Source organism: Calypte anna, chromosome 19 (assembly GCF_003957555.1).
Source record: "Calypte anna isolate BGI_N300 chromosome 19, bCalAnn1_v1.p, whole genome shotgun sequence".
Taxonomy (NCBI): domain Eukaryota; kingdom Metazoa; phylum Chordata; class Aves; order Apodiformes; family Trochilidae; genus Calypte; species Calypte anna.
In genome coordinates, this window is record NC_044264.1 from 6,969,055 (window position 1) to 6,994,999 (window position 25,945).

At 56.2% G+C, this 25,945-nt stretch overlaps 3 protein-coding genes across 7 annotated transcripts in view; 1 reads left to right on the plus strand and 2 right to left on the minus strand.

Annotated features, from left to right (window-relative positions):
- TAOK1 (TAO kinase 1) overlaps positions 1–6,739 on the plus strand; it is a 65,709-nt gene extending 58,970 nt beyond the window's left edge. The window contains exon 21 of one of the 2 annotated variants that reach the window (XM_030462443.1): positions 3,043–6,739. In XM_030462443.1, coding sequence (XP_030318303.1) covers positions 3,043–3,504 — 462 coding nt within the window. In that variant the 3' untranslated portion in view covers positions 3,505–6,739. The remainder of the gene's footprint in view (positions 1–3,042) is intronic. The other variant, XM_030462444.1, reaches the window with a different exon arrangement.
- Positions 6,740–12,170: 5,431 nt separating this feature from the next.
- Positions 12,171–15,153, minus strand: ABHD15 (abhydrolase domain containing 15). Its single transcript, XM_008495163.2, has 2 exons — positions 14,238–15,153; positions 12,171–12,759 (listed from the first exon to the last, which is right to left on the minus strand). The coding sequence occupies exons 1-2, from the start codon at positions 15,059–15,061 to the stop codon at positions 12,282–12,284; spliced, it is 1,302 nt and encodes a 433-aa protein (XP_008493385.2). The 5' UTR covers positions 15,062–15,153; the 3' UTR covers positions 12,171–12,281.
- Positions 15,154–15,847: 694 nt separating this feature from the next.
- GIT1 (GIT ArfGAP 1) lies at positions 15,848–24,261 on the minus strand. 4 transcript variants are annotated; one of them, XM_030462520.1, is made up of 22 exons: positions 24,166–24,261; positions 20,893–21,026; positions 20,687–20,799; positions 20,496–20,601; positions 20,310–20,396; positions 20,067–20,197; positions 19,889–19,983; positions 19,749–19,791; positions 19,510–19,536; positions 19,160–19,208; positions 18,998–19,070; positions 18,281–18,378; positions 18,088–18,199; positions 17,880–18,007; positions 17,651–17,803; positions 17,337–17,564; positions 17,168–17,221; positions 16,800–16,886; positions 16,631–16,704; positions 16,364–16,546; positions 16,184–16,247; positions 15,848–16,089 (listed from the first exon to the last, which is right to left on the minus strand). In XM_030462520.1, exons 1-22 carry the CDS (start codon positions 24,215–24,217, stop codon positions 15,877–15,879), a joined length of 2,304 nt encoding a protein of 767 aa, XP_030318380.1. In that variant the 5' UTR covers positions 24,218–24,261; the 3' UTR covers positions 15,848–15,876. The 4 variants fall into 4 exon arrangements, with proteins under 4 accessions (XP_030318380.1, XP_030318381.1, XP_030318382.1 ...); XM_030462521.1 differs by lacking the exon at positions 19,510–19,536; XM_030462522.1 differs by lacking the exon at positions 17,168–17,221.
- Positions 24,262–25,945: the final 1,684 nt, after the last annotated feature.

Below are 25,945 nucleotides of genomic sequence, written 5' to 3' on the forward strand. Positions count from 1 at the left end.
TCTCTACTCTGTGCCAGCCATGTGGTGCACCTAGAAAGGTGTGTCAGTGGCACCAGGGAAGGGGAGTGGTAATGCACCAGCCAGCAAGAGGAAACGCACAGCCTTCCTCCTGCAGAATTTTTTTTCCTTCTGATTTGCCTCGTGGGTGCCAGCCATCACAGTTCACACAACAGTTCCCAACTTTGCTGATCGGCAATTAATAAATTAGGGCAATTACTCTGTGGCCTAGAGGTTCTTCACACTGTACTTCTCCCATAGGCTAGCAGATGGATGCTGGGCTGATAGAAGGAATAAAATTGCTCCACCTCACGGTCAGCCGAGGAAGCATCTCTGAGCAGACAGCACAGTCCTAAAAGTAGAGCTGAATCTCTGGAACTAACTGGATTTGTGAAAACAGAATTCCTTTGAGGCATTTCAGTGTAATAGCTGTCCTTAGACCCCATCGCTAGTTGTTTTTCTCTCATCCAGAAGAGGACACCTAGCGTCACAGCCCAGTGTTTTGGTAGATATTTGTGTGGGGTGTGCATTGCCCTCTGGTGGCACGATCTGGTGAGAGCTCTGGGAGGAAGAATGTTGCAGCGAGCTCTCTGTGAGAGCAACCTAAGGTGCATTGCACTGGGTGTTTATGTCAAATGCTGAAGTGAGGCCAGTGGCTTAAGGAAACACACAAGACCCAATAATAATGATGTAAAAATCTTCCAGTGTGAACCAGGATTGAAATCTCTGTGTACAGAAAGCCCCTGCAAAGCTTTTGGCATCAGTAATGGTGATGATAAGTTAGTAATGTTATTAAGACCGATCATAATTTTTCTATATGTGCTTGTGTGCCAGGTGCATCCCTATGTGGCTGCTGCATTAAAATAGCAAAAGATGGCATGGTCCTTCAGTTTGCATAGGTGGGAGTCCTTATTTAGCAATACATACGGTGCTGAGAAACAGTCACCCAGCAGTAGCCTGAGGGTAAACACAAGGGTGCAAAGGTAGATAGATGCATCCTCCTTTTGTGAGGGTGTTTTTGGGGACAGGAATGTAGCTCTGTTTTGGTGAGACTTGAGTTGCTGTGAGTCTCACAGTAATGTCACCTGGTATTTGCATGCCTGTGCTAACTGAAGCTGGCAGCCAGGGAAAGGGCAGGTATGTGTGCAAGATTAATGTCTGAATTTATATGCACAAATATATACATAGCCTGTGGCAAAGTCAGTCCCTGGTGTTCAGTAATAAGCCAGATTCCAGAAGTTAGTGTGTGCCTAGGACTCTGCTTCCTTCCTAGCTCAGTGCTCTTGATTTTTTGATGGTGCCCATCACCATAGTAACTCACCAGAGCATGTGTGTTTGACTTGGGCTAAGGAGGGAGCCGCCAGCCCCACCAATGCTCAGCCTTTGCTTGCACCATCTGAGGCTCTGCACAAGCTACACCCTGCTGCTTTGTTGTTTGTGTTGCACCATTAATGAGCATGTCCCAAGAGTGTCTTTAAAAGACTTCACATTCACACATTTCCTTCCCACACTTCATCTTCAAAGTCCTGCATCCTGAGGTCATTTCTAAGTGATGCCATTTCGATGCAGTGTGTTTCTGTGCCTTTCTGTGAAGTTCAGTTGCACCCAGCTGTCTGTATCACCCTGCCATGAAGACTGAAAACCGAGCAGTTGGACAGGCTGAAGACAATGAAAAAAGAAGATCCTGCTTTAGATAGCAGGACTGGAAAAAATTAGTAGAGCATTTTAAAGACTTAATGTTAGAGAAGGCACCTTCCTCTTCTGTTTTTTCCAAGCCAGCTGCCCTCTGCCCAGCTTTAGCAAGAGTGAGCAAGGCTGCAGTATGGAGAGTCAGTGTCACCCTGTTCCAAGAGACAGGCAAGTGGGTAAAGCAGTTTCTGAAAGCCCCAAATGGCTCAGGAGATGAGTCATGCTGGAGCAGATTGTTTCCTAAATTCCAGATGAAATCACTTTGCATATTCCCTGAGTGAAGCAAGAGAGTGCTTTCAAGTACAGTGCTCTGCCCAGCACCTTCAGCACAGACCCAGATAACACCTCTTGGCCACATTGCTGCTGACAGCAGGGGAGATGCCAGAGAGCTATGCTGAAAGTCTTGGCTGCTGGTTTTTTATACATTTGGTCTTTTTCACTGAGGCCAAAAGTAGGTTTTTTTCAGTGCTGGCAAGAAGATAATAGAGTAATTCTTTGGTTCTCCACCTGGCTGTAAAGATTTCAATAAGGAAGGCTTTCCTCCCTGTCTGGTACGTGTCAGGAGGCTGTAGCCCTGTGCTTTCCATACTTAGCTGATCCCCATGCCCCTATCAAAGTACTGTTGGAAACCAATTTGGAACAGGGTTACAGGCAAGAAATTGGAGTTGCTGCCTTGCATATCATCTAGCTAATAATCTGCCGCACAATTCAAACATCACTGCCTACTTTCTTCAGCTACACATACTGGAGAAAATATCAGGGGTAGTGAAACATAAGGAACCAGTTTAGGAAAGAGGTAGATAAGAGGTGATAAACATGAGCTAAGGAAGTCTGGAGAGGAAACTAACTGAAAGTGGGCTCATACATTGGAATCCTGGTGAAAATAGCAGTCATCATCATCGGATTCAGCTACAAACAGTGAAGGTCACATTAAGCTGTGTTGGCAGGTATCTGACAGTGCTTGGCATTATCTGAAGGTGCTTCCCCTGTAGGCTTTTATGGAAGCTGTAGACTTTGCTGCATCTTAAAAGATTAATGTACGTCAAGCTGTTGGTATTACTGCAGACATCGGATTCATGCCCCTAAAATCTCTGTATTCACCAGGGAGTAGCAACCAAGACCCTCCAAGTGGTATTCACCAGTCTTTGCCATATGCAGGTCTGTGGGACTTACCTTTTCGCATTCAGAACAGATTGTGTGTCAGTGGACATCTGATCTAGATCCAGTCTCATGTGGAAACATGGGGAGAAGGTTCCTTGCTAGCTTGCTGTTACAAGTCCTTGAGAGACTTGAGGGCCATGCTTGTAAAGGAGTCCTGCTGCTACAGATTCTTTCTTCTGTTTTTTTCCTTCCTAGATTGAGGAGGAGATGCTGGCATTGCAGAATGAGCGTACCGAACGGATACGAAGCCTGCTGGAGCGCCAAGCTCGCGAGATCGAAGCCTTTGACTCAGAAAGCATGAGGCTAGGTTTTAGTAATATGGTTCTTTCTAATCTCTCCCCCGAGGCGTTCAGCCACAGCTACCCGGGAGCTTCTGGCTGGTCCCACAATCCTACTGGGGGTGCAGGACCTCACTGGGGTCATCCCATGGGTGGCCCACCACAAGCTTGGGGCCATCCAATGCAAGGTGGACCCCAGCCATGGGGTCACCCCTCGGGGCCCATGCAGGGGGTACCTCGAAGTAGTGCTATAGGGGTCCGCAACAGCCCCCAGGCTCTGAGGCGGACAGCTTCTGGGGGACGGACGGAACAGGGCATGAGCAGGAGCACAAGTGTTACTTCACAAATATCCAATGGTTCACACATGTCTTATACATAACTTAAACAATAACTGAGGGTGGCAATTCCACTGGAGCTGTCTGCCAGAAACTGCCTACAGACACCAGCCCAGCAGCCTCCTCAGTGCGGTGCTGACGTGTGGAAGCTGGGTGCACATGGAATATTGTATTCATTTTGTAAAGCATTACGTTTTGTGTTGACTAACTGGGATGTCATAGTATTTGGCTGCAGGGTTTTTGAGGGGTGGTTTTTTGTTTTGGTTTGGTTTGGGTTTTTTGTTGTCGTTGGTTTGGTTTGTTTTTACTTTTTGGAGGGGTCTTGGGAGGGCGTCTGAGAAATATATGCAATTAGTCAGAAGAATTGACTGGTGGTCATCATACTGACAGGACAGAAGGGCCTCAGACTGTGCCCTGGTTATACACCATTCTATAGGAAATCTGAGGTAGAATGGAGACCTCCTCCCATGTCCACAAATTTCGAATTGCCACCCTGCAGAAACGAGGCGAGCTGCCTTTAAACCAACATCCAGAGGAGGAACAGCTGGATCTTCTGTTCCATTTTTATTTGTCATTAAATTGGGTGCATTTCTAGATTATTGCCTCCACCAGGAGGCGTTTTCAAAGACTTGTAGGTGAGGAAGAAGGGGGAGAAGAAAGGCCAAGAGACATCAGGGCTCAGCAGAGCCCTTCTACCCAAGTGCCCGCTCCGTGTCATGTAAGAAGTTCTCTCAGAAGGCACTGGTCAGCTTCCCGAGAAGTGTGTAGGTAGATCTGTCTGGGGGGAGCAGGCTAGAAAAGTTCAAAATTGTATTCCAGCTTTAGTGCTCCCTGACTGTGCTGCTGGTAGCTCAGAGGAGGTTGGGCAGAGGAGCGTAAGTAATGCACTTGTACAGCTAATACTGTGACATCTCATTTTAGCTAAGCATCAGAATAATTCTTGGAGCCCAGCGTAGTCCTTTTTGCTCCATTCAGAAATGTTTAGACTTTCAGCCAATCAGTCTCAAATGCCAGAGGTATTTTGAAGGATGCCATAGTCACAAAATGCCATTGATCAGGTTTTTCATTATTACACTACATCCACCAATTTATTACCTTTTTGGCTTGTTGCAATTTCCTGTTTACATGTAGTGTGTAGCCAACTGTTTAAATGTTTAGTTGCCACAATGTACCAGGAGGAGCTGAGCCAATGACTCTTTCCCAGCTGATGACTAACCCACATCACCACGGTAGATCTTGCTGCATGTGAGGCTCCTTTTTATTATATTTTTGTTGCTGCAATACTCCACAACTTTTACAGTCCCTTGAGATGCTGTGATATTTTGGCAGCGTATCACACCATGTGAGAAGGCACTACTTCCAGGAGGCTCATTGGAGCTGCTGTACTACTGAAAGGAAGCAAAGGAGGTTGTGAAATCCTTACGGTGATCAAGGGGACAGGGAGTCTCGTTAACCAAATGACTTTGTGGCATCGGGTCATCCCTTAGTGCTGGAAACTGAAGATGCCCCCATGCTCTTGTGCCAGGGTGGTCCAGGTCAGCCAATGCTAGAAGGAGAGGGAAGATCAGGTAGATGAAGTTTGGCTTGAGGCAAAGATTTCTGTCTCGGGGACTGACCAGCCAGGGTTCTTTGTAAATGTTTTTCCTTGCACACTAATCATCTTGAAGAAAACACTAGCTGCTAACTCTAGGATTTGCCTTTAATATGTTTATAGGGCTTAAAAGCAAGGTTTTCCGAATGTGTTTGTCCATGTGACATATTTATGTGGTAAATATTCTAGTGTCTCACTGCTGTTCAGTACTCTCAGCAGGGCGACGTTCTTTCCTTAGCTGAACCAACACCCACTCCCAACCCGTAACTCTCTGCTGGTGTCCAGTGAATCCAACTGGGACTTCTAGCATCTTGACATAGCATATCACTAATCATAGGTGGAAGCTCTACCAAAATCCATTTGAGCAGCCTGTAGTAAGGAGCTTTGTAGTACTAACATGTGAGAGAAGTCTGGGATGAGATGGTGGTCCCACGGAGGTGACTCTCGTTTCCCCCTGGGTCAAGTGGTGACCATGAATTATCCTGTCCTTTCCTCTGCTATGTTTTTATGTGGAATTGGATGTTTTGGGGACATTCTTTTGTGTTGCATTGTTGTTGAAATGCAGCGAAAACTGATTTAGGAAAGGTACCTATATTTTCTTGGGGTTAGAAAGACCAAAATGAAATGAAAGGCCAAAATTGGATTGGGATTCACTATGTGAGTGTGGAAGGTGTGCCCAGAGCATGGTGCTAACAAAGCATTGTAACGTTCAGCTCCTCTATCATAACAGCAGGGACAGGCTATACCTGCAAGTTCAGTGGGCTCATTATTTTGCTTCTGTTGTTGTTTGAATTTGGTTAAAGTCTCTGGCTTAAATTGAGCTATTTCAACAGAATTCTTTCAACTCATCTTTGTGTAATGTCAAGCATGACTGAATGCTGAATCCAAATGATGGCTATCCCATATTGGCTTTTCTTTTTTTTTTTAATTAAAAAAGAATTGTGTAGTAACCATTTTTACATGTATATCATGTGCAGACCTGGACTATTCCAACAAGTTAATATTTTAATTAAAATAGTTTGCAAAAACTGATTCAGATGAACTGGTCTAAATGTGTGTGTCCCTTGTGTGTATGTGGGGGAAGAAAAGCTGTCCCAAACAAGCCTGATCTTGAGAGAAAGCACCCTGTTACTCATCCAGAGGGACACGAGGTCAGGCTGTGCCTTGGAGGTATTTGAGGAGACCCTTGCTGTTGAAAATCAATGTATCTCTGGTATATTTTTGAGATACATGAACTGTACGTTTGAGAGATGCAAACACTCTCTGAATCAGTTTGCAAACTGTATTTTTAAAGTAAGACTAAATATTCCATCTTGTACTGTTAGCAGTCAGGCCCTAACTTTGGTTTTAAAAATACTGTAATTTGTAAATTGTGGAAACTACGCCAGTACCTCAGCAAAGATGTTTTCTTACATCCTTTATGTTTGTATTTAACACTGGGGAAACTCTTCTGTGTGGGACTACTTTGCAAACTTTATTGCAGTATTTTCAAATCACCACCCTGACCTCTGAATTCTCTTTATTCTGTGGTTATTTGTCTTGTCCCTTTGCAAAGACAAATTTCTGATGTAGTTTAGCTGAGAGATAAAAACAAAAAAAAAGAGGAGCCAGCATTTTCACCTCTTTTCTGATTTGAATTTCTTTTAATTTTATTTAATTAAAATAAAGTGAAAACTCAGTGAAAGGGACCACATTTTTGTTGTTCTTCATGGTCCCAGGGAGTCAGCAGCTACCTTTCCCTTCCATGTTGAGCGTCACATGCTTTCTTTCTCAGATGCAGCACTGAAATGGAGGCCACAGCTCTGTTTCACCTGCATCTGCTCCTCTGAGCTTCAAAGGGGTTGAAGAATTAAATGTGGTACGATATCAAGCTTTTCTGCAGAAAATTCCCTGCAGCCATCATTCCTTTCCTGGCTCAGGGCCAGGCTGACATCGCTCTCTGTCCCACCCAGCCCTCCCACTCCTGAAGAAAGGTGCATTGCACGTTAGCTGTAACCTGCACGGGTGCACCCTGGTCCATCCTGGGATGATGCTGTTTATTTTAAATCCCCTTCCCCAGGGAAAAGGGCCCCTTGCACTCCAGGCTCCCCTGCCCCTCCACCCTGCTTACGTGCCATTTCTTGAGAGGCAATAAATTGTATTGTACCACTGTCTACCATTACTCTGTTGAATACGCACATCTCTCTGGATATATATATATGGTCTCTCATTTGTATATATTTATATATTCTGTATGTACGTGTGTGTGGGCATACGTACACACACACCATGCTGTGCATTTCTGCCAGGGCACTTCAGTTCTGCTGTTCTTGAGCACTCCTGCTCATGAGCAAAAGCAGCCCCTGCAGCAGGGTGAGGGCACGTACATCTCCATGAGCTGTGCCAGGGCTGAATGCAGCCAAAAAGCCCTCACTTAAATACTGCCCTGCTTAATTGTAGCTTGCTTTATCTGGGGCATGGGAGGGTAGGTTAGCTGCTAGGGGTGTGCTGGAAAGGGAGAAAAGAGAGTTCCCAGAGCGTACCAGAAAGTCAGAAGAGGGCAGAGAAGAAAACAAAGATGCTCTAGTGATAGGAAAGCAGTTGAGGCAATGTAGGGATCTACTGGGGAGGCGGTGAGTGGGCCGGTGAAGTGCTCAGCAGGCTGAGCTCAGAGTCCCCAGCTGCATCTCGCCATGAGAGATGAAAAGCCCAGCATGGTCTTGGCACACTGTGCCAGCACTGACTTTTGGCAGTCCCGAGGTCAAGGCACCACTAACTCTCAACACTGTCTACCTGTGCATGTGTCTGGTAACTGGAGCAGGTTATGTGGAGGATCAAAAGGGAAGCTAAGTTGGAAAATGTAATAGGTGAGCATGTGTGTGTGTAGAGCACACGTGTATGCACATTGGCACACATGGCCACTTTTGGTCCATCCTGTGTTCTGCTTTGGTGTGTTTGATTTGTTCCTGGAGTCCAGTGAGCAGAGGACAGCCTTGTTCTTCTGGGTAGCTTTGCTCTGTACTTATAGAAAATCTTACCTTGGTCTTTCTCATAGCAGAGAGATGAGTGCCATGCTGGACATCATGAGCTCCTCAAGCTGTGAAGACCCTTCTAACCTTCTCCTTTGTTCTCTGCAGACCCCATCTTGGTGAGACATTGGGTAGTTTGGGGGATAAATGGTTCTCATGTGACAAGTCACAAGTGTTCATCTAGATGTGATATTTAACCCCGGGGAAGCCCAGCAAGCTCAGCAGCAAGCCAAATATGGGCTCTCTTCTTTGTGCTATCAGAGAATTTGGAAGCAATTTTCCTTCTTATCCATTTTAGAAAGTTTCTTGGTGAGCTTTTTAGGTGAGGTTTGAGATTAGTTAGAAAATCCTTACCTTTTCACAACAAGTAGTGTTGTCTTGAGCTGTGCCCCTGCTTGTGGGACTTCCCCACCCCAATGCTGGTCATCAGCAAGCCCAGAGCCCCGTGCCAAGGATGGAGGAGTGGTGGGTGTCCAGACTGGGACACCAGGCTGTGTCCCTCTGCTGTGTTTGTTTCAGTTTGCACTTTTACGAGTCAATTGAGCCAGAGTCTGTTGAGAAATACATGTGAGGGTTGTGGGTAGCCGTTTACGGCCAGAAAAACAAACAAAAAAAAACCCCTGATATATCCAGTGGTCATAGTAAACATCACCCCACCAGGGAACGGTGAGAGCAGATAACCCTGGTTCCTGTTGCACAATGAGGTTCAGCCAGCTGGGTCTGTGACGCTGCTGCATCCCTGCCCTGCCCCTCGGCCCAGGCTTTCCTAGGGAAGGCCTTTGTCAGCTAGAGAGGGACTCAGTGAGTCAGATTTGCCAGCAAACAAGCACCTTAGCCACTGAGCTGTGGGTCTCAATACTTGCACTTCACCCAGAGGGTCCTCTGGTGTGGGGGTAGGAAGGCAGTTTGGTACATGATCTTTGGCTTTGCACCAATTTGGCATCCTCACAACATCCTAAAGCCATGTCCTAGCAAACAAAAGACAACCCCAACATCGGTTCCCTTTCTCCTTGCTTTCTCTGAGTGCACACACTGAGTCCAGGAACCAGGAGGGGTGAGTGTTGCCCCCACAGATGTGAACAAAGCCCGGGGGAGGGAGATCTTATCCACCACCACGCCCCCCTGGTCCCCTGTCCCGCTCCCCGCCCTTGAGTACGGGTACCTCAGAACATGCACAGTTTGAATTTTCACTGACAATTATTTTAATTATTGTGAGTGAAAAGAATTGTAATTATCTGTAAATATGTAGTTAACAAATTGACCTAGTTTCTGTATTTTTTAAGTTTTTTTGTACTAAAATTTATAGATACAGTATGTGCCAGCTAGCAAAAAGCTACTGTAATTGCCAGTCGTAGTTTCAGCATGCATCTAATCCCCGGGAGTTGTCACAGTGATGCTGTAAGGATTTGTTGCTTAAATATTGCAAGCTGGGAGGCACGGCAGGGTGGGGGATTGGGGCAGCCCACAGCCCCTTGCTCACCTGTGGGTTTCAGCTTCTTCCAGCCCCCAGCCTGGTTTGCCTTGCTGGCTGTGGGTGATCTCCTTCCCTTGGGCAGCAAGGGATGGAGTGGTGGCATCGAGCTTTCTCTGGGGCTAAACGCAACGGGAACCAGTTGAGGTTCTTGGCTGCAGTTTGATACTGGCTTACGACTATATTTTTCAACCTCTCTGGAAATGATATGTTTTCCCTCTTTCTGACTGCTTTTGTCTTAAACAGGAGATTGTCTAAACCTACTGGAAGGGGGGGAAAAGCAATTACTTTCGTGTAAGATCGTTGCCTGCTTTTAGTGCCAGGATCATGCATTTCTATGGCAACTCTGAGCTCAGCAGAGTTCAAAAATCAGCACAGGGTTGTTGAGGAGCTGAAGGACGTTGCCACTGCAGAGCCCAACTGCAGCCGGCGGCAACCACGGAGGGCAAGTTTGTGGCTTGCAGGGGTCTTTGCTTAGACCTGCTGCTAAGTGAGCGGTGGGCTCCCCCCCATGCTTTCTAGGAATGAAGTGAGGTCTGTGCTGCTTGGCTTTTCCAGAACAGCTTTGTTGAGCATCCTGGGAAGCTGCAAGCACAGGAGTCGGAGTGCCAGTGAGGCCAAGCTCTCCAGGTCTGGTTGTCTCAGAGGTTGTAGGGGACAGGAGCTTGGGAGGATTCATGGATCTGAGAAGGAGAGGCATAGGTGCACATATGGGTTTGGCTTCTGGCAAGCAAACCACCCCCTTCCTTTCTCCAGCTTTTCTTTCCCCTTACACCCCACCCCCTGCAGCTCTTCCCCCCGCTTGCTTGGAACAGGAACATTTTTTACCTGCCTAGAAACAGCTACGAGATGGGGGGGCAGCCCTGATGTAAATAATTAAACGTTACAAAGTGAAGTGTGTATAACATAAAAAGGCTACAGCCCTTTGGTGACTTGTAAATGCTTGAGAAGTTTGCGGGAAGAGGTGGAGGGCTGAGGGACCTGCCTGGGGCTCTGCAGCCATCGCTGCCCCCACCAGCACCCTGGGGGTCAGGGGGGCACCCTGTGTGCCCACCCTGTGTACCTGAGCTGTGGGGAACCCCCTTGGTTCAGTGGATGGGAGGGTAGCGTAACGTGTGTAATAAGGATAGGAGAAGCTGTGTGAGGTGTGTATAGTGTATATTTTTAAAAAATAGCTTGCTTGTATTGTGAAGATTTTAAAGACAAACTTGAGAATTCTAGCCTAACTATTAACACAAGTTTAACATCAGTTACCCCACTGGGTTCAGAGCCTCTTGAATGTATATTCCTTTTTGTAACCTAAATGACCTATTCTTCTACCAGTCAGCCAGACATCGTATTTATATTTTTAATTTTATATATTACTTTCCATTTGTTTTCATTATTTCCAGCATGTTTCTGGATTTGGTTTTTGTTTGTTTGGGGGTTTCATTTTGTTTCTTTTTGCACAAGCATTGTGTGAAGTCAAGGAAATATTAACTCAAACCTGGTATTTTCCAACCTGTTCCCACTTCCATTTCCTCTCCTCCACCCCTGTTTTTCTGTTGTTTTTTTTTTTTCATTCTTCCACCAACAGTTTGGGATTTTCTGGGGTGGGAGGAGGGGATGGCTGTTTTCCATTTGCAGCTTCTGTGCAAATGCCAGGTCTTTTGCCAGTCAACTAAAAATGCTTCACTTGCTGGTTGCTTTAAAAAAAAAAAAGGAAAAAAAAAAAAGAAAAAAATTAAAAAAAAATAAGGAAAAGAAAAATATAACCTTATCAGTCTGATGATGTAGACCATGGTGGGAGGAGGGGAAGTGCACACCTGTAGCCACAAAACTTGAGCTTTGGCTGTGACACAAAAGCAAACCTCTCCTGGCCAGCAGCTGCCCACAGGGCACCTGCCCAACCGCACTGAGGTTTTGCTGAGCACCATCCCCATGAGCAGCTGGGGCCGTGCTGGGGGAGCAATCGGGCCTTGGGCTCACTCTTCCCCCTCAGCACCTGCCTGTTCATGTGCACAGACCCCAGAGAGCTGCGCACTGCTGACAGCAAAGCTGCTGCTGCTTTTCCTCTCCTCCTCTTCCTCTTCTTCCTCCTCTCCCCTTCCCCAAGGAGGTTCAGCTCACCAACAAGAGCTCACCCAGCACCCAGCCCCAGCGCTGTGGCTGATTTGCTCTGGGGCATCATCCAGGGGTAGCAAAGCCCTGGCTGCTGCTGCAGGGGAAAGCTCCTGGATTTGTGCCCCAGGGGGTTAATTAGAAATAAAACACACACATATCTGCTGTTTTACTATGAACACTGGTCTGAGGTTTCCAAGCCCAGCACCACGGTGATGGGCTGTGAAGGATTTAACTAGGGGAATTAAACTCCTTCCTGCTTCCATGTCTGGTAGCACCAGCTGGTATGAGTGAATCTACAGGTGTGCGTTTTCCTTCTTTTAGAAAATGCCACGAGCACTAACTGGTAAGGCTTAATGTACAGTATATTGTCAGTATTCTGGTATTCTTCTGGTCAACATACATTATAGCTCATATATAACCTGTATTAATTGTATAGATTGTGCATTTAAAGCTGTTACCAAGTTGTCAGAAAAATAAGAGAAGAGAAAAAAAAAATAAGGTCATATGTAATATTTTGTTTGTAAGTATCCTTTGTATCATAGCAAAGGAAATGTTAAAAAAAAAAAAATCAACTGTAATAAAGTAATTTTAGTACACGGAGTGTCTGCCTGCCTTTCTGAGCAACCCCTGCCCCGGCGTCTGGGGGAGCTACCGAGTGTAGGACCTCTGCCATGTGAAAAGGGGGGGTTCAACGATGGGACCCCCCACTCTGCGGGGCCGAGCCAACCCCTTCCTCCGCTCCTCTGCCCGCAGGAACTCGCCCATGGCCCTGAAGTACTCCAGCACAGCTTCATGGCCCCAGCAGCACCTTGGTCCCTGCTGGGGGAACCCACAGTGTCCCCCCCAGGGGGTCAGCAGCAGAAAGAAGTAGGGGCTGGTGCGGAAGAGCTCGAGGGGCAGGCTGGGCACCGGGGGGCCACGGACGGGGTCGTCGGTGCTGCAAAGGCACAGAACGGGCACTGCTGCTTCGTCAGCATCACGCAGGGGCTCGTTGCGCTCCCAGTAGGTCTCCCAGGTGGTGGGGTGGCTCTTGGTCCTGCAGAACAGGGCTTCTTCCAGCTCCCGCAGTGAGCGGCTGCTCAGCAGCACATCCACATCCATCACCTCAGCCAGGGACCCCATGTACCTGCAGGGATGGGGTGGTCACTGTGGTCTGGGGTGCCACCACTATGGGCTGGGGGACAGCACCCACCCTCAGAGGCAGGTCCTGCACAGGGACAGGAAGAGGTGGCCTTAAACCCCTGCTTCAGAGGTACTTTGGAAGTCCTGCTCCAGCCTCTTGCCAGGGATGCTGGGGGGTCCCCCTTCCCCCCCCCCCCCTCCTCCCTGCAGCCAGCCCGGGTACCATGGCAACAGGAGGCAGCCAGCATTCTGCTTGTTGCTGTGGCAGCAGCAGCGCTTGCAAGGGTTATCGGGAAATGAGGAGGGGGGGGGGCTGGGTGAAGGGGGGGGCACATACACACCCTGCTGCCCCACCACCACCCACCACACGGAAACACCTTCCCCCCCAGCACCTCATCACTGCAATAAACCCTTGCTGAGAGATTCTGCAGGTCCCAGGGTGTGTGTAGCGTGTCTATAGGATCTTGGTGAGTCCAAGGGAGCCATTAGGGTCTTTATAGGGTCCCTATAGGGTTTAGGGCCGATACTATGGGTTGTTGGGGGTTGTGTCTCTATAGGATGCCTGCAGCTCTGGGGTTTCCTATAGGGTCTGGAGGTCCCTATATGATACTGGGGGGCTTTGGGGGGGGGGGGGGGGGGGCCTCTCCAGGCTGCCTATAAGTCTGGCTGCCTATAGGATCCTTTCTAGTCCAAGAGTGCTTTTAAGAGCTCTCAGCATCCTGGTGGGTCTGGGGGTGCCTATAGGATTGCTGTAGGGATCCCTGCTGCTGTCAGATCCCCTCACTTGCTGCGGCTCATCCTGGCACCACTCTGCCCGAGTGCTTTTGATTTTAAATGCAGGGGTATTCCCCCCCCCCCGCCCCCATTCACCTGCCAGTGGGGCCCCCTTGTGTGTGTGTGTCTGTGTTCCTCCCAAAGTCTCAGCCTGGGAGGTGTCCCTGCTCAAGCCCATGGCAGTGGGTGGTTTGTCTCCTGTCCCAGCACAGCAATGTTGGGCAACGGGGACCCAGAGGAGGAGTGGCAGCTGCCACTGTCTGTAGCCTGGCTGTGGGTTGATGCTCCCCCCCCCCCCAGATCCACAGGGCAAACATCTGCGCAGGGGGGGGGACAAATAGCAGTATGGGGGAGGGAATTAGGCCCTGCTCAGCCCCCCACCCCAGGGTTCAGCACCACATGGGGGCTTTTCCTACATGCACAGTGATGCTGGTGACACGTTTTGTGGCCGGGGGGACGCCAAGATGCTGCCACAGCCCCAGACAGGCCAGGAACCACGTGGGGGCCAAGCTGGCCCCTCAGCAGCAAGCTCCAGATTGGTGTTCATTAACCAGGACATTTTGCTGTTCTCAGCACCTTGCACCCTCACTGGGGCTCCCACTGCCGGCAGCAGCAGCACCCCTTGCATCCACCTGCCTCTCTGAGCAGGGCTGGCCAAGGGGCTCCCAGGGCACCCCCTCCCAAGTTCCCCAAGGGTCCCCCACTGACCTGCTGAGTCCCCTCTTGAGATGCAGGAGCAGAGGCCACTCGTAGAGCCAGGGCATCCCGGCCTCAAACCAGTCCCGGCCACGGAAGATGGGGGAGATGCAGGCAGCAGCAGCCAGGTGGCTGGAGGAGCCGCTCTCCCCCAGGTAGGCGAGGAGCAGCCCCGAGCCCGAGCCCTCACTGACAGCCAGCAGGGAGGCACTGGGGTGTCGGCAGCGCAGGTAGGTCACAGCTTCCCGCAGGTCCCCAGGGTCCCCAAAGGGCTGGAGTCTGGGGGTGGTGAGGGGGCAGCCATTGTGACCCCGTCGGTTGAAGATGACAGGGATGAAGCCCTGCTCCAGGGCCCGCAGTCCCAGCTGCAGCAGCCCCCCCGTCACCTTTCCAGCAGCGTTAGGGATAAGCAGTAACACAGAGCTGGGGCCCCCTCCGCTGCTGCAACTCCTGGTCTTCCGTGGCCCCACCAGCCAGTCCAGGGCCACCAGCCCAGTGTCGGGCATCTGCAGGAGCTCCCGGGACACCGAGGGCTCTGGATGGGGCAGCTGCAGGAGCTGCCGTAGCATCTGGAGCTGGGGCCAGCGTGGCCACAGCCAGCGGCCCCGCTGCAGTGCTGCTGACCTCCCCAAGCTCCTCACCAAGTGCTGAGCCAGAGCCGAGGGCTTGCAAAGCAGCCGGCAGCACCCTGAGCCGTCCTCGGTGATAAAGGGGATCCCCTCCTCCTCCTCTTCTCTCCTGTCTCCAGGCGCCTCCAGTCTCCCTCCCCAAAAGCGCCAGGCCAGGAGGCAGGTGAGCACCACGGCTGCGGCCACCAAACCTTCCAGGGACACCATGAGGACAGCGGGAGCCCCAGTCGGCAGCCCTGGTGCTGGGTGGGTTGGCAGAAAGCGATGGAGGGGCCGTGCTGGGGAAAGCCCGGCCCCGGGGCTGGGCAAGCACTGGGGCCACGCTGGGGCCAGCGGGGATGGCGTCACTGGCCGCCAGCCGGGGACAAGGGGACTGGGTGAAACGGGAGGGACACGCGGCCGAGCCATGACTGGCACTTGGTGGGGGGAGGTGGGTATGAATCCCACTGCAGCCACCTCCCCCTTGCCCCCGAGGGGACAAGACCCCCCCCCCATGGCTGCAGGAGCCGGAGTCTGGGGGCCCGTGCAATGCTCACACCTTTATTGATACAAATGTACAAGGACACATCTTACAGTAGGGAGCGTGGCCCCGGGGAGGGGCAGGACGCCCGGGGAGGGGGGAGTGGTCCGCGGGCGCCCCGGTCCAGTGTTAACGCTGCGGGTGGCCCTAGGGGTACCGGCCACCCGGTGAGGGGCTTTTGTGGGGGGCAGGGGGTACATCTCCGCCACCGCCAGCTACACAGGCTATGTACAGGATAAGTTAGGGGGGTGCCGCAGGGCGGGGAGAGGGGGCAGGGCGGGCAGGGGTCTGTACAGAGGGATGCAGGCACCTACCCCACAGGCTGAGCATCACCTTCCTCGGTGGGGCGGGGTGTGAGAGGGGGCCCACCCCACGCCCCGGCCCCCCACGGGCTAAGGCCACTTGCAGCCACGCTTGCCCCAGGTGCCAGCAGCTGCCAGAGGGGAGGGAGAGACGGAGAGCGTGGGGGGCCATGGGGGCGTGAGGGGCCAGGGGCTGGTGCTCACTGTTTCTTCTCACGGGTGGTGATGGTGACCAGCTGCTTGGCGGCCTTGGCGATGTCGTAGGCACACTGGATGACCTGCTGGGTCAGGAGCTGGTAGTCCACGGCAGCACCAGGCTCGGGAGGGACGGTCTTGCGGCACTCGCTCTGCAGCCGGTAGGCGCTGGCATTGAGCAGCCGCAGGGAGCTTCTCACAGTCTCCAGCGCTGGCTTCTGCAAGTGGGGATGCAATCAGGACCCGTGTCAGGGTGGGGAGATGGTGCCTGGTGGGGACACCACCCCCCTAGGGACATGCCACCCCTCCTACCTTAGGAAAAAGTGATGCCATCTCTGTCACAGCTGAGTGGATCTTCTCTGAGCAGGGCACAAAGCTGAGGGGGAGCAGGAGTGAATGCTGGGGGGGGATGAGGGCTCCTGACCCCATATGAACAGAGCCCCTGGGACCACCAAGGTCCAGAGGGAACCTATGGTCACACCACAGTCCTACCTGTCGTGCTTGGACTCCTGCGCTGCCCGCAGCAGCTCCTGGATATTCTTGGTGACCTGCTCAGTTTTGAGGATAACATCCTCTGTGCTGGGCAGCCCAGGGTCCAGCTCCCCGTCCAGCGGGTCCAGCTCGTGGGGGAAATCCTCGTCCTTGCTCAGCTCCACAAACCGCTTCCCCTCCATGCTGCAGGGACCAACCGAGCCCTTGGGGTCAGTGCCACCTCCCTGCTCCCATGGCCCTAGAGAAGTCCCAAGCCCTGGCACTCACCTGATCAGGACCTCACTCGCCTGTGTATTGTCATAGTCACTATCGGTGCCGCTGCCATGACGGTCCAGCTTGCTCTGAAGGGGAGAGAAGCAGCATCAAACCCTGCCCAGCACTGTCCCCATGCAGGGTTGGGGTCCCCCCACCCCAGGAGCTGCCCCCAGTATGTCACCATGTGGCGGGCACTGTCAGGCGGGCAGGAGAGCAGCGGGGAGGATGGAGGAAAGGGCACCGAGGAGGCGGATGGACCTTTCCGGATCTGTAGGGGGAAGAGAGGGGAAAGCCAGCACTGAAAGAGCTGCAGAAGGGTCCGGAGATAACCCCGGTGATGTGCAGGGGAGGACGAACACAGGGGACACCACCACCCTGCATGCAGGAATGTCCCACGGCTGCCATCCCCTAGGGAGGTCCCCAGCCTGACCCAGGGTGTGCAGGGTAGCGGGGGGACAGGACATCCCATGATGGCAGAGAGGCCACATCCCAGGAGGGTGATGGCCCCCGTGTCCCATGCAGGAGCCGCCCCCGCTGCAGCCCCCTTACCCGGTACACGCTGGCCGGGATATGCATGGAGTACAGAGCCTCGTCCTCCACCTCCTGGTGACATACAAAAGGTTATGACCCCATGGGGATGGGATCCAGTACCCTGGGGGGCTAGAAGGGGTCAAAATACGCAAAAAAATTGCCAGCCTGCCCATCCCGCCACACTCACGCCAGTGCCGAAGGGCTGCAGCCGTGTCACCAGCTCCTCCACCGGCTGCCCAAAGGGTTTCAGTGCCGAGCCCGGCTCGTACATGGAGAAGGCCTGGCGGTCCCGGCGGTGTGTAGGGGCTGTGCTGGGGGGGTGCCCGTGCTCCGGCCGCTCGCTGGGAGCTGGGGTGGGGTGTGTGGGGCCCGTCTGCTGCCGGATCTGAGTGTTCTCTGCCTGCAGCTTGTGGATCTGCAGCAGTGGGGAGGAGGGGAGAAGCATCAGCAAAGAAGAGGGGCATGCCAATGAGGGGGGGATCCCACCAGCCCCACACCCACCTCGCGTTGCAGCCGGCGCAGCTCATCGCTCAGGCTGTTGTTCACCTTCATCAGCTGCTGCACCTTGGCTTCAGAGGCAGCCAGAGCCTTCTTCACCTCCAGGTACTCCTGCAGGGTGATGGGGCCATCCGAGAGGTCAGAAGAGTCCATGCTCTGTGGGGAGAAAGGCTCAGCACTGCGATCCCAGAGCTAGGATGGTGTAGTCAGGGCTGAGGGACCCGGGGCTCACTCTGGCACGGTTGTTGCGAGAGGCGTTGCGCAGCAGCTCCTGGTCCGTGTCCTCGTCGGAAGCAACACTGTCGTAGTCGTGCTGGTCGTCCAGGTCACTCTGGCTCCGCAGCGAGTAGTCAAGGGCGTCTGGGGAAGGGCAGAGGGGTGCTGACCATAGGGCAGGGGGGAATGCTCATCCCATCTCCTCTGCCTCCCCTGTGTCTCACCTGTGGGGCTCAGCAGACTCTTCCCTTGCTGCCGGCGCTTGGCTTCCCCAAGGATGTCGATGAGCAAGGTGGCAAACTCCCTGGCGTTGAATCTGGCCAGCTTCTGCCGGCCCTAGGAAGGGGGGAGAAAGGAGTGAGGAGGGGTCCGGGTGCAAGTGTGGGTTGTGAGACCTGAGGGGGGGGGGGGGTTCACCTGGTTACGTGTGGCTGAGTACTCAGGGTTGACAGGCAGAAAGGGGACAGCGCTCCGTTCCGTCACCAGTGTGCTGTGGTTCTGTGTCGTCAGCCAGACTGGGAGCAGACACCCGGCATCAGACACCCAGGGGGGCTGCAGGGGCTGGACCCTCCCGGAGCCAGCAGGGCCTGGGGCCAGCGGTGGAGCCAGCAGGACGCAGGCGCAGGCGCAGGGCCAGTTTGCTGGGGCTGGGAGCTGAGCCCAGCCGGGCTGACGGGAATGGCCCCCCCAGCCACCCTGCAGGACTGAGATCCCCCCTGCAGCCCCCAGTTGGGACCCCAGACTCCTCGCCCTTTGGGGTACCAGCCCTGTGCCCCCCCATATAGCAGAGAGAGGGTCCGTTATGCCCATCTATGCCCATCACGCTATGGAAATAAGGTGTCTGCACCAACTCCACCCCCTAGCCCAGGGGTACCCCCAGGGCAGAGACCCTCTCCCTAGGTGGGGGGTCCAGACACCCACCTCCAGCAGGACCCCAGCTCTGGCACCCGTCAGTGGCCCCTCGCAAACCTCCCCGGCCGGAGGAACGAGGAAGGAGGGGCCTGCGGTCCCGGCAGAAGGATCCGGATTGGGGGGGGAGCACTGGGCTCGGCCCTGCTGGCTGCTCCTCCCCATATCGTGACGCCCACCCCAGTCCCAGCCCATCCCGGGGAGGCTGCACCCCCCTACACTCACCCGCATCGTTCTCCCGGCGATCCACCTCATCATAGACATCCATGGCCAACTCCTCGAAGAGGCGGTTGCTGAGCTGCAGCAGGATGGGAATCCCCATTAGGGATGGGGAAGCAGATATGACCCTCCCCTCACACCCCCAACCCGGCCCCGGTCCCCACTCACCGCCTGCAGCTTCTTCTTGGCCGCCTTGGCCAGCTCAGAGAGGTCCAGGCTGGGAGGTGTGGGGAGGGGGGAGACACAAAGAGGGGGTTATTCCTGGCCCCTCCCCACTGAAACAGTCCCCAGTTGCACCCCACCAGGACAGAGACAACCCCCCCCCTGGGAGCAGGGGGCTTCATCGAGCAGGGCTGGCAGGCAGGCACAGGGGGATGAAGTGGCATAGAGGGACGGGTGGGACCCCCCTCCCCGGGTGCTCCTCGCGTGCCTCCTGGCTGGACTGAGCAGCCGGGGCTGCAGGGGGGGCTCGGGTGGCACGGGGGGGTCCCCGGAGCCAAGACCCGAGCGGACAATACCTCTGTGCCATGCACTTTGGGCGCACCCTGCGCTCCGGAGAAGGCAGCGGAGGGAAGAACAGGATAAAGGTGGATGTTAAACACATGGGCACCAACATCCCCCACCCCCACCCCTACCCTCCCCAGGGATGCTCCAGCGCCGGTCACAGGGAGGTGACCAGAGTCTCCCCATCAACCCAGTGGGGACACTGAGGCGGACTTGGGACAGGGCGTCAGGGCTGTGGGTGCCAGGCACTCACCTGTCTGCCATCTGCGGGATGATGTAGTGCCCATTCTTGTGGTCTGTGCAAAGAGAGGGGTAGTGAGCAGGGCCCTGTGCCCCCCATCAACAGCTGAGCCCTCCCTTGGGACTCACACACACACACACACACACACTCACCTGGCTTCCTGCCACAGAGGTAGAAGGCCAGCCGGTCAGTCAGCTCATACTGGCACTCCACCAGCCGCTCCGCCAGCTCATGCTGGGCTGCCTGCCTGTGAGACGACAGGCAGCTGTGATGCTCAGCTGAGAGAGGGGGTGCAGGCAGGGCTGACCCCCTCTCCTACCCCATCCTCACCTGGCATAGTCAATGGGGGTCCGGCCATTTACGTCAGGTGCCCCTGGGTCAGCGCCATAGACCACCAGCAGTTCTGCCTGCAGGATCTGCCCAGCTTTGGCGGCCACATGCAGCGGTGTGGTGCCCTTCTCCTGCAGGCATGGGCAGCCTCAGCCCCACAGCTTGCCCGTGGGATGGGGGCTCTGGGACGTCTCCCCAAACCCAGCACCATCCCCAGGGACCCTGAGCCCCACCAGAGCTCACCGGGTGGAAGAAGTTGGCCTGGGCACCCAGCGAGAGCAGGCGCAAGCAGGTCTCCAGGTTGCCCGTCCGCACACTTGAGTGCAATTGCTGTGGAGGTAAGAAGCAGTGAGGAGGAGGAATCTGAGCCTACCACCTCATTTGCCCCCAGGCCCACCAACTCCATTTGCCCCCAGGCCCACACTCCACCTTGCTGAGGTCCTTGGCAGTGACACCGTCATCGTCTCGGCAGGGCAGCTTGTGGACAAAGGCCAGCATCTGGTACTTGGCACGGATGAACTCTGACTTGGTGGGGCTGGAGGGGGGACAGCAAGTTGTGGGGTGAGGAGGGAGTCACCTGGGTGTCACAGACCCCACCCCATGGCAGGGGTGGCACTTACTGCACTTTGTCCTGGGGGTTTGCCTTCCGGCGCCCGCTCTGCACCTGGGCGGGATCCAGCAGCGAGTGCTCCCAGATGGAGTTGGCTCCATTGCTCGCCAAGGTGTGCACCATCTGCAAGGGAGAGGCAGGGCCCAATGGGTGGTGTGCATGTGTGTATTTGTGTGTTTGCGCGTGCCCTCATGTCCCCACGGGGCCAGCACCCACCTGGAGCAGGGTGGCAGGCCAGGGGCTGTGGCGCAGGTGCTTGACGATGGAGATGTGGCGGCCCAGGCTGCGGTGCACGCTGCAGCACTCGTCGCAGATGAGCACCCCGCGGTTGATGGAGGCCCAGCCGGGGTCTGCAGGGTGTCACGGTAGGAAGGGTGGGTGTCACCGGGTGTCCCTGCAGCCATGGTCCCCTCCCCATCCACCCTGCTGCTGCCTGGGGGGGGGATGCATTGCCACAGCAACCGTTTCCCCGGTGACAGAGAGGGGCTCAGCCCATAGCAAGGGGAAACCCATAGGTTTCCCGTAGCAACCAGGCACCAGCCAAAAGGGTGGGGGGGGGAACATGACAGGATTTGACCACCCCCATCAGGAGAGCAGCTGGTGGCAGGGATGATGCCTTGTGGCATAGCACCCTTAACAGGGATACCCTGACCCATTACAGCACCCAGAAAGGCTGTGCACCCCCTGAGCCTCCACACTGGCCATTCTGGGGGGGGTGCTTGGGTAGGGGCAGCATGCCCCTCCCTTCAATGGGTGGGCACCCCAAGCCTGTGAGCTCCCACATAGGATGGTCTCCAGCTCTGTAGCCTCAGCACCCACCCCAGGGAGCACCCAGCCTCTTGGAGCAGGTGCAGCAGCCCCGCCACGGTGCCATACCCCCCCAATGCTGTCATACCCTCCCCAGCCCCAGCTACTGGCCCCTGCCTGGCCGGACTGGAGTTCTTTTGTGTCCCTGCTGGGAACAAAGGGCTGTTTGAGCAGCCGCTCCGGCCCCATGCTGGCATCCGCCCTGGCACCCGCAGTGGCCCCACTCCCAGCCAGGCTGCAGCTCCCCACGCTTGCACCCCAAAAAAAGGAGCCTGAGGTGGGTCCAGCCCCAGGTGATGGCTGTGGGGACACAGCTGCTCCTGGCAGCACTGAACGGATTTGGGAACACCCAGCTGGGTCACAGCCCCCTCTCGTGACAGACATTCAGGCACAGGGTGATGATGCTTAACTGTCCCGGGCACTGTGGGGGAGCCCTGCCAGCATCTGCCCAGCTTCACCACCCCTTGTTTCTTTAGGGCCTACACAAACACCACACCATGCCGCAGGAGGGGGAACCCCAAGCCTGGGGAGTTACATGACCAAGGCATACGCAGCTCTGGCCAGAAACGATGGTGCCAAGGGGGTGATGGTGACCCCACAACCCCACAGAGGAAGGCAGGCAGGCACCAAGGCCTATCCCACTTCCTTCATCCCTGTGGTGTCCCAGACTCCTCCCCAGAGCCCTGGGGACACTGGTTTGGGAAGCACCCAGCCCTGCATTGCTGCAGTGCCCTGGGGCTGAAGGAGGATGGCTCAGGGGGAGCAGCAGCCCCCCCAGCCTGGCAGCCCCGCGTACACAGATGGCAGCGCCTTGGCAGCCGGCACAGTGGCATCTGTGCCTTGGTGCCCGCTGCCCACGGGAACAGGACGCTCCACACGGGGGGAGCCAGCTAGCGAGGCTGCCTTTAACCCCAACAACCAGGAGGATCTGGGATACCCCCAGGGTGCACCTCCTCCCCACGTGGTGGGATGTGGGTGTGCACTGCAGCAGCTCAGGGAGTAGCTAGCACAGGACACCCCAACCCCCAGGAGGATCCTGGTGCCCGAGGGAGGTCCCACCACCTCCATCCCTGCACTGGGATGTGCACTGGTGCCAGGACCCCCAATATGTAGCCCCACAGTGGAGAGGAGAGCACTGGGGCCAGCTGGCATCTCTGTATAGGGCCAGTGGAGCAGGATTTGGCCAAGGGAGCCCAGGCAGAGGCAACAGGGCACCCCGCCACACAGGGCCAGGCGGTGCATCCCCAGCAGCGGGTGCTCCCAGCGCGGTAGGAAGCGGCCTCTGGACTTTATAACTCATTTCCTCACATGGCTGCCGGGTGATAAGAGATTGGAAGAAGCTGGTTTCCATTCCCCCCCACACACTCCAACAGAGAGGCTCAGCACCACCCCAGTGTCCCTGTGCCCCCCACTCGCCCACTGGCATGGGGAACACGCCCGGAGGCAGGGCAGCCCCATGCCCACGCGTGCGCCAGCTCTCCTGGCAGGATACGGCCATTGGCACGTGGCCGGAATAATTTTGGCACAGCCTTGGCCCGCGGGCAGCTTTCCGGGGCCAGCCTGGAGTGAGCCTCAACTCTCAGCCTCATTCATTCATCACCGTGGGGCCACCCGCGTTGGCTATGGGCAGGGTTTGGGGGACCAGCCCCACAGTGGGCTGGGTTTGGGGGGGCCAGCCCCACCGCGACACCAACAGGCTCGTGCCCAGCGCGGGGGCTGCGGGCACTGGCACCACCGGGGATGCGAATCGTCTTGCCCGGGCTCAGGCTCCGGCTTGCAGTGCGGCTGCCACCGGCCCGGCTCAGCCCGCCCGCACTGCCAAGCCCGGATCTGGCCGGCGTGGGTGCTGGCTGCGGGGTGCTGGGGGGCACAGGAGGGTGCCCCCCGACCCATCCCGCCATTTGCAGGCTTCTCGGTGCTGCTTGCACCAGCCCGCACATCCCCAGCCTCCACCACACGGGGGTGTTGGGTGTGCTGGGGGCGGCACTGAGAAGCACACGAGGGGGTTAATGGGGTCACATGTGGGGTGAGCTGGGAGATTCCTGGGGGGAAGAGGCGGTGCACGAAGGGGGTCCAGGGGCTTCATCAGCGCGTTGCACTGAGGGTACAGAGGAGGGGGCCTGGGGGCAGGGGTCCTTGTGTAGTGCAGCACTGTAGGGCGTAGGAGATGCAAAAGGGCTCCCTGGGACCATACCTGGGGGGTGCACTGAAGTGTGCAGAGGGGGCACACGGGGGTGCTGGGGATACACCAGGGGGTACAGAGGAGGTCTCACGGGGGTGCTGGGGATGTACTGGGGTGGGCCATGGGTGCAGAAAGTGCTTACAAGGGTGCCGGGAGTGCTTCGGGGAGGACCAGGGGGTGCAGGGAGGGCTCACGGCGGTACTGAAGATATAGCAGCGGGCACCAGGGGGTACAGAGGGGGCTCAAGAGGGCACCGAGGACGAAACCGGGGGGCACCGGGGGGTACAGTGGGGGCTAACGTGAGGGGTCCTGGGGCCATACCGGGGAGCCCTCGGCAGGCTCCCGACTATGCTTCCAGGGGTCCGGGGGGGCAGCACGAGGTGCGAAGGGCCCCGCCGCAGGGTGTGGGGAGGTGGGGGGCCGGGAGGCTGGCGGGAGGAAGGGTGGTAGCGGGGCCGTTCCGGGGGCCCGGAGCCGGTACCGGGGGGGGCGGCCCTTACCTGGGGCGCTGCAGTCGGCGCACACCTCCGCCCGCGGCGCCTTCCGGGACATCCTCAGCGGCGAGGCGGGCCCGGGCCCGGGCCTCTGCGCCAGCGTGGGGCGGCGGCGGCGGCGCCCCCGGGCCCGCCGTGGGGAAGGGGAAGGGGGGGGCCGGGCAGCGGGGCGGGGGCGGCGGGGGCCCGGGGCCGCGGCTCGCCGGGGGCTGCCGGCTGCTCCCAGCGCCCGGCGGCTCCGCAGGAAGCGGCGCAGGCCCGGCCCCGGCGGAGGAGGGGCCGCACCGCCCCCGCCCCGCCACCGGCAGCGCCGCCGCGACCGCCTCGCACCGGCACCGGCACCGGCACCGCCCCGCACCGCACCCCCCCTTCCCGCACCAGCACCTGCGTCCGCACCCAGCTTAGCCTGCCTCCAGTCCCCATCTTGAACAGTTCTGACTCCTGCTCCTAGTTATCCCAGCCGTGGTCGTGGGCATCCCCCCCTCTGGTTCTAGTTCCAGCCCTGAGCACCCATAGCCTGGTTCCGTGCAACCCAGCCTGTTCCTGGGCACCCGCTGCTCCTGATCCTGATCCTATTCCTGCTCTTGTAGATCTCCTGGTCCTGGTCGCACTCCTGGTTCTGCTCACGAATATCCCCATGGTCTTGGTTCTCCTGGACCTGCTTCTGGGCATTCCTTTGGTTCTGCTCATGAATATCCCCTTGTCCTGTTCCTGGGCAAGAACAGGAGCTCCTGGCTCCTGTCCTGATGTCAGCCCGAGGTGCCCTTCTGGTTCCATTCTTGGTCCAGGGCACTGTCTTGGTCCCAGTCTCGGCCTGAGTCCTCATACACAACCTCTCAGGTCCTGAGCACCTCTGTGGTCCTGGCCCCAGACCAGGTCCTGCACCCTCCAGTCCCACCCAGCCCTGGGCACCTCTTGCTTGTCCCAGTCCTGCTGTGAGCACCCCAGTACCAGCTCTGGGCACTTGTCCTGAATCCAGACCCAGCTCTGGGCACCCTGCAGTCCTGTTCCTGGTGTCACTGTGCACCTCCACTTCCCACCCTTGCCCCATCCTGTTGCAAGCAGCAGTAGTCAGGCTGGGGGTCACTGGGGGACACTACTCTGGGGATGTGGAGGGTGGGCCACAGCATCCCTAGGTATGTCAGCAGGACACTTGGGGTGGGTGGGGACCATTTGGGGTCTGTTCCACACTCAAAGATCTTTGGAGCAGGGGACACCCCAATTATCACCATGGGGGCTCAGCTGGGGGGATCAGCCCAGCCCCCTGTGCACAGCCACCCCAGGCAGGAGTGGAGTCAGATCCTGCTAGCTCAGGCTAGGCTGTACAGCCTGCACCAGGAGTGACCTCACCGCTGGCTGCTGAGGAGAAGGCTCATGACGGCATGGGGCAGCAGGGAGATGGGGGGTGCTGTGCAGGGACCCGGGGTGGGGCGATGCAACCACCACCACTTTTGTCATGGCTGAATGGAGAATAACAACGAGGAGGTTCACCCCTTGGCGGCAGTGGCCCCATGGCAGGGTGGGGGGCAGTGGGGCGGGGGACCAGGAGTGTGGCGCCAGCGGGAGGCCGAGGCCCAGCCTCGCATTGTTCTCAGGCGAGAGCCGGAAAACGCGACGCCCGCCCTGGAGAAACGCAGGCGGAAAAGGAAACGGGGCCGGGGGCCTGTCCCTGCTGCTGCCTGGAGAGGGGGGGCATAGGGCCCCCCCAGTGGCCCCCGCATTGCAACTACCCATTGCCTTCGCCCCTGCCCCACCATGTGCCCAGGCCCGTTGGCCCATAGGGGAA

Excerpts from the sequence above, each read along its gene's own strand:
- ABHD15 (XM_008495163.2), bottom strand. The coding sequence starts at position 15,061 with ATGGTGTCCCTGGAAGGTTTGGTGGCCGCAGCCGTGGTGCTCACCTGC. Across the intron at positions 12,760-14,237 it reads CTCAAGAGGGGACTCAGCAG|GTACATGGGGTCCCTGGCTG; the intron begins GTCAGTGGGGGA and ends CCATCCCTGCAG.
- GIT1 (XM_030462520.1), bottom strand. The coding sequence starts at position 24,217 with ATGTCCCGGAAGGCGCCGCGGGCGGAGGTGTGCGCCGACTGCAGCGCC. Across the intron at positions 19,792-19,888 it reads CCTCTGTGGCAGGAAGCCAG|ACCACAAGAATGGGCACTAC; the intron begins GTGAGTGTGTGT and ends CTCTTTGCACAG. Across the intron at positions 19,537-19,748 it reads ATCCCGCAGATGGCAGACAG|GGTGCGCCCAAAGTGCATGG; the intron begins GTGAGTGCCTGG and ends TCCGGAGCGCAG.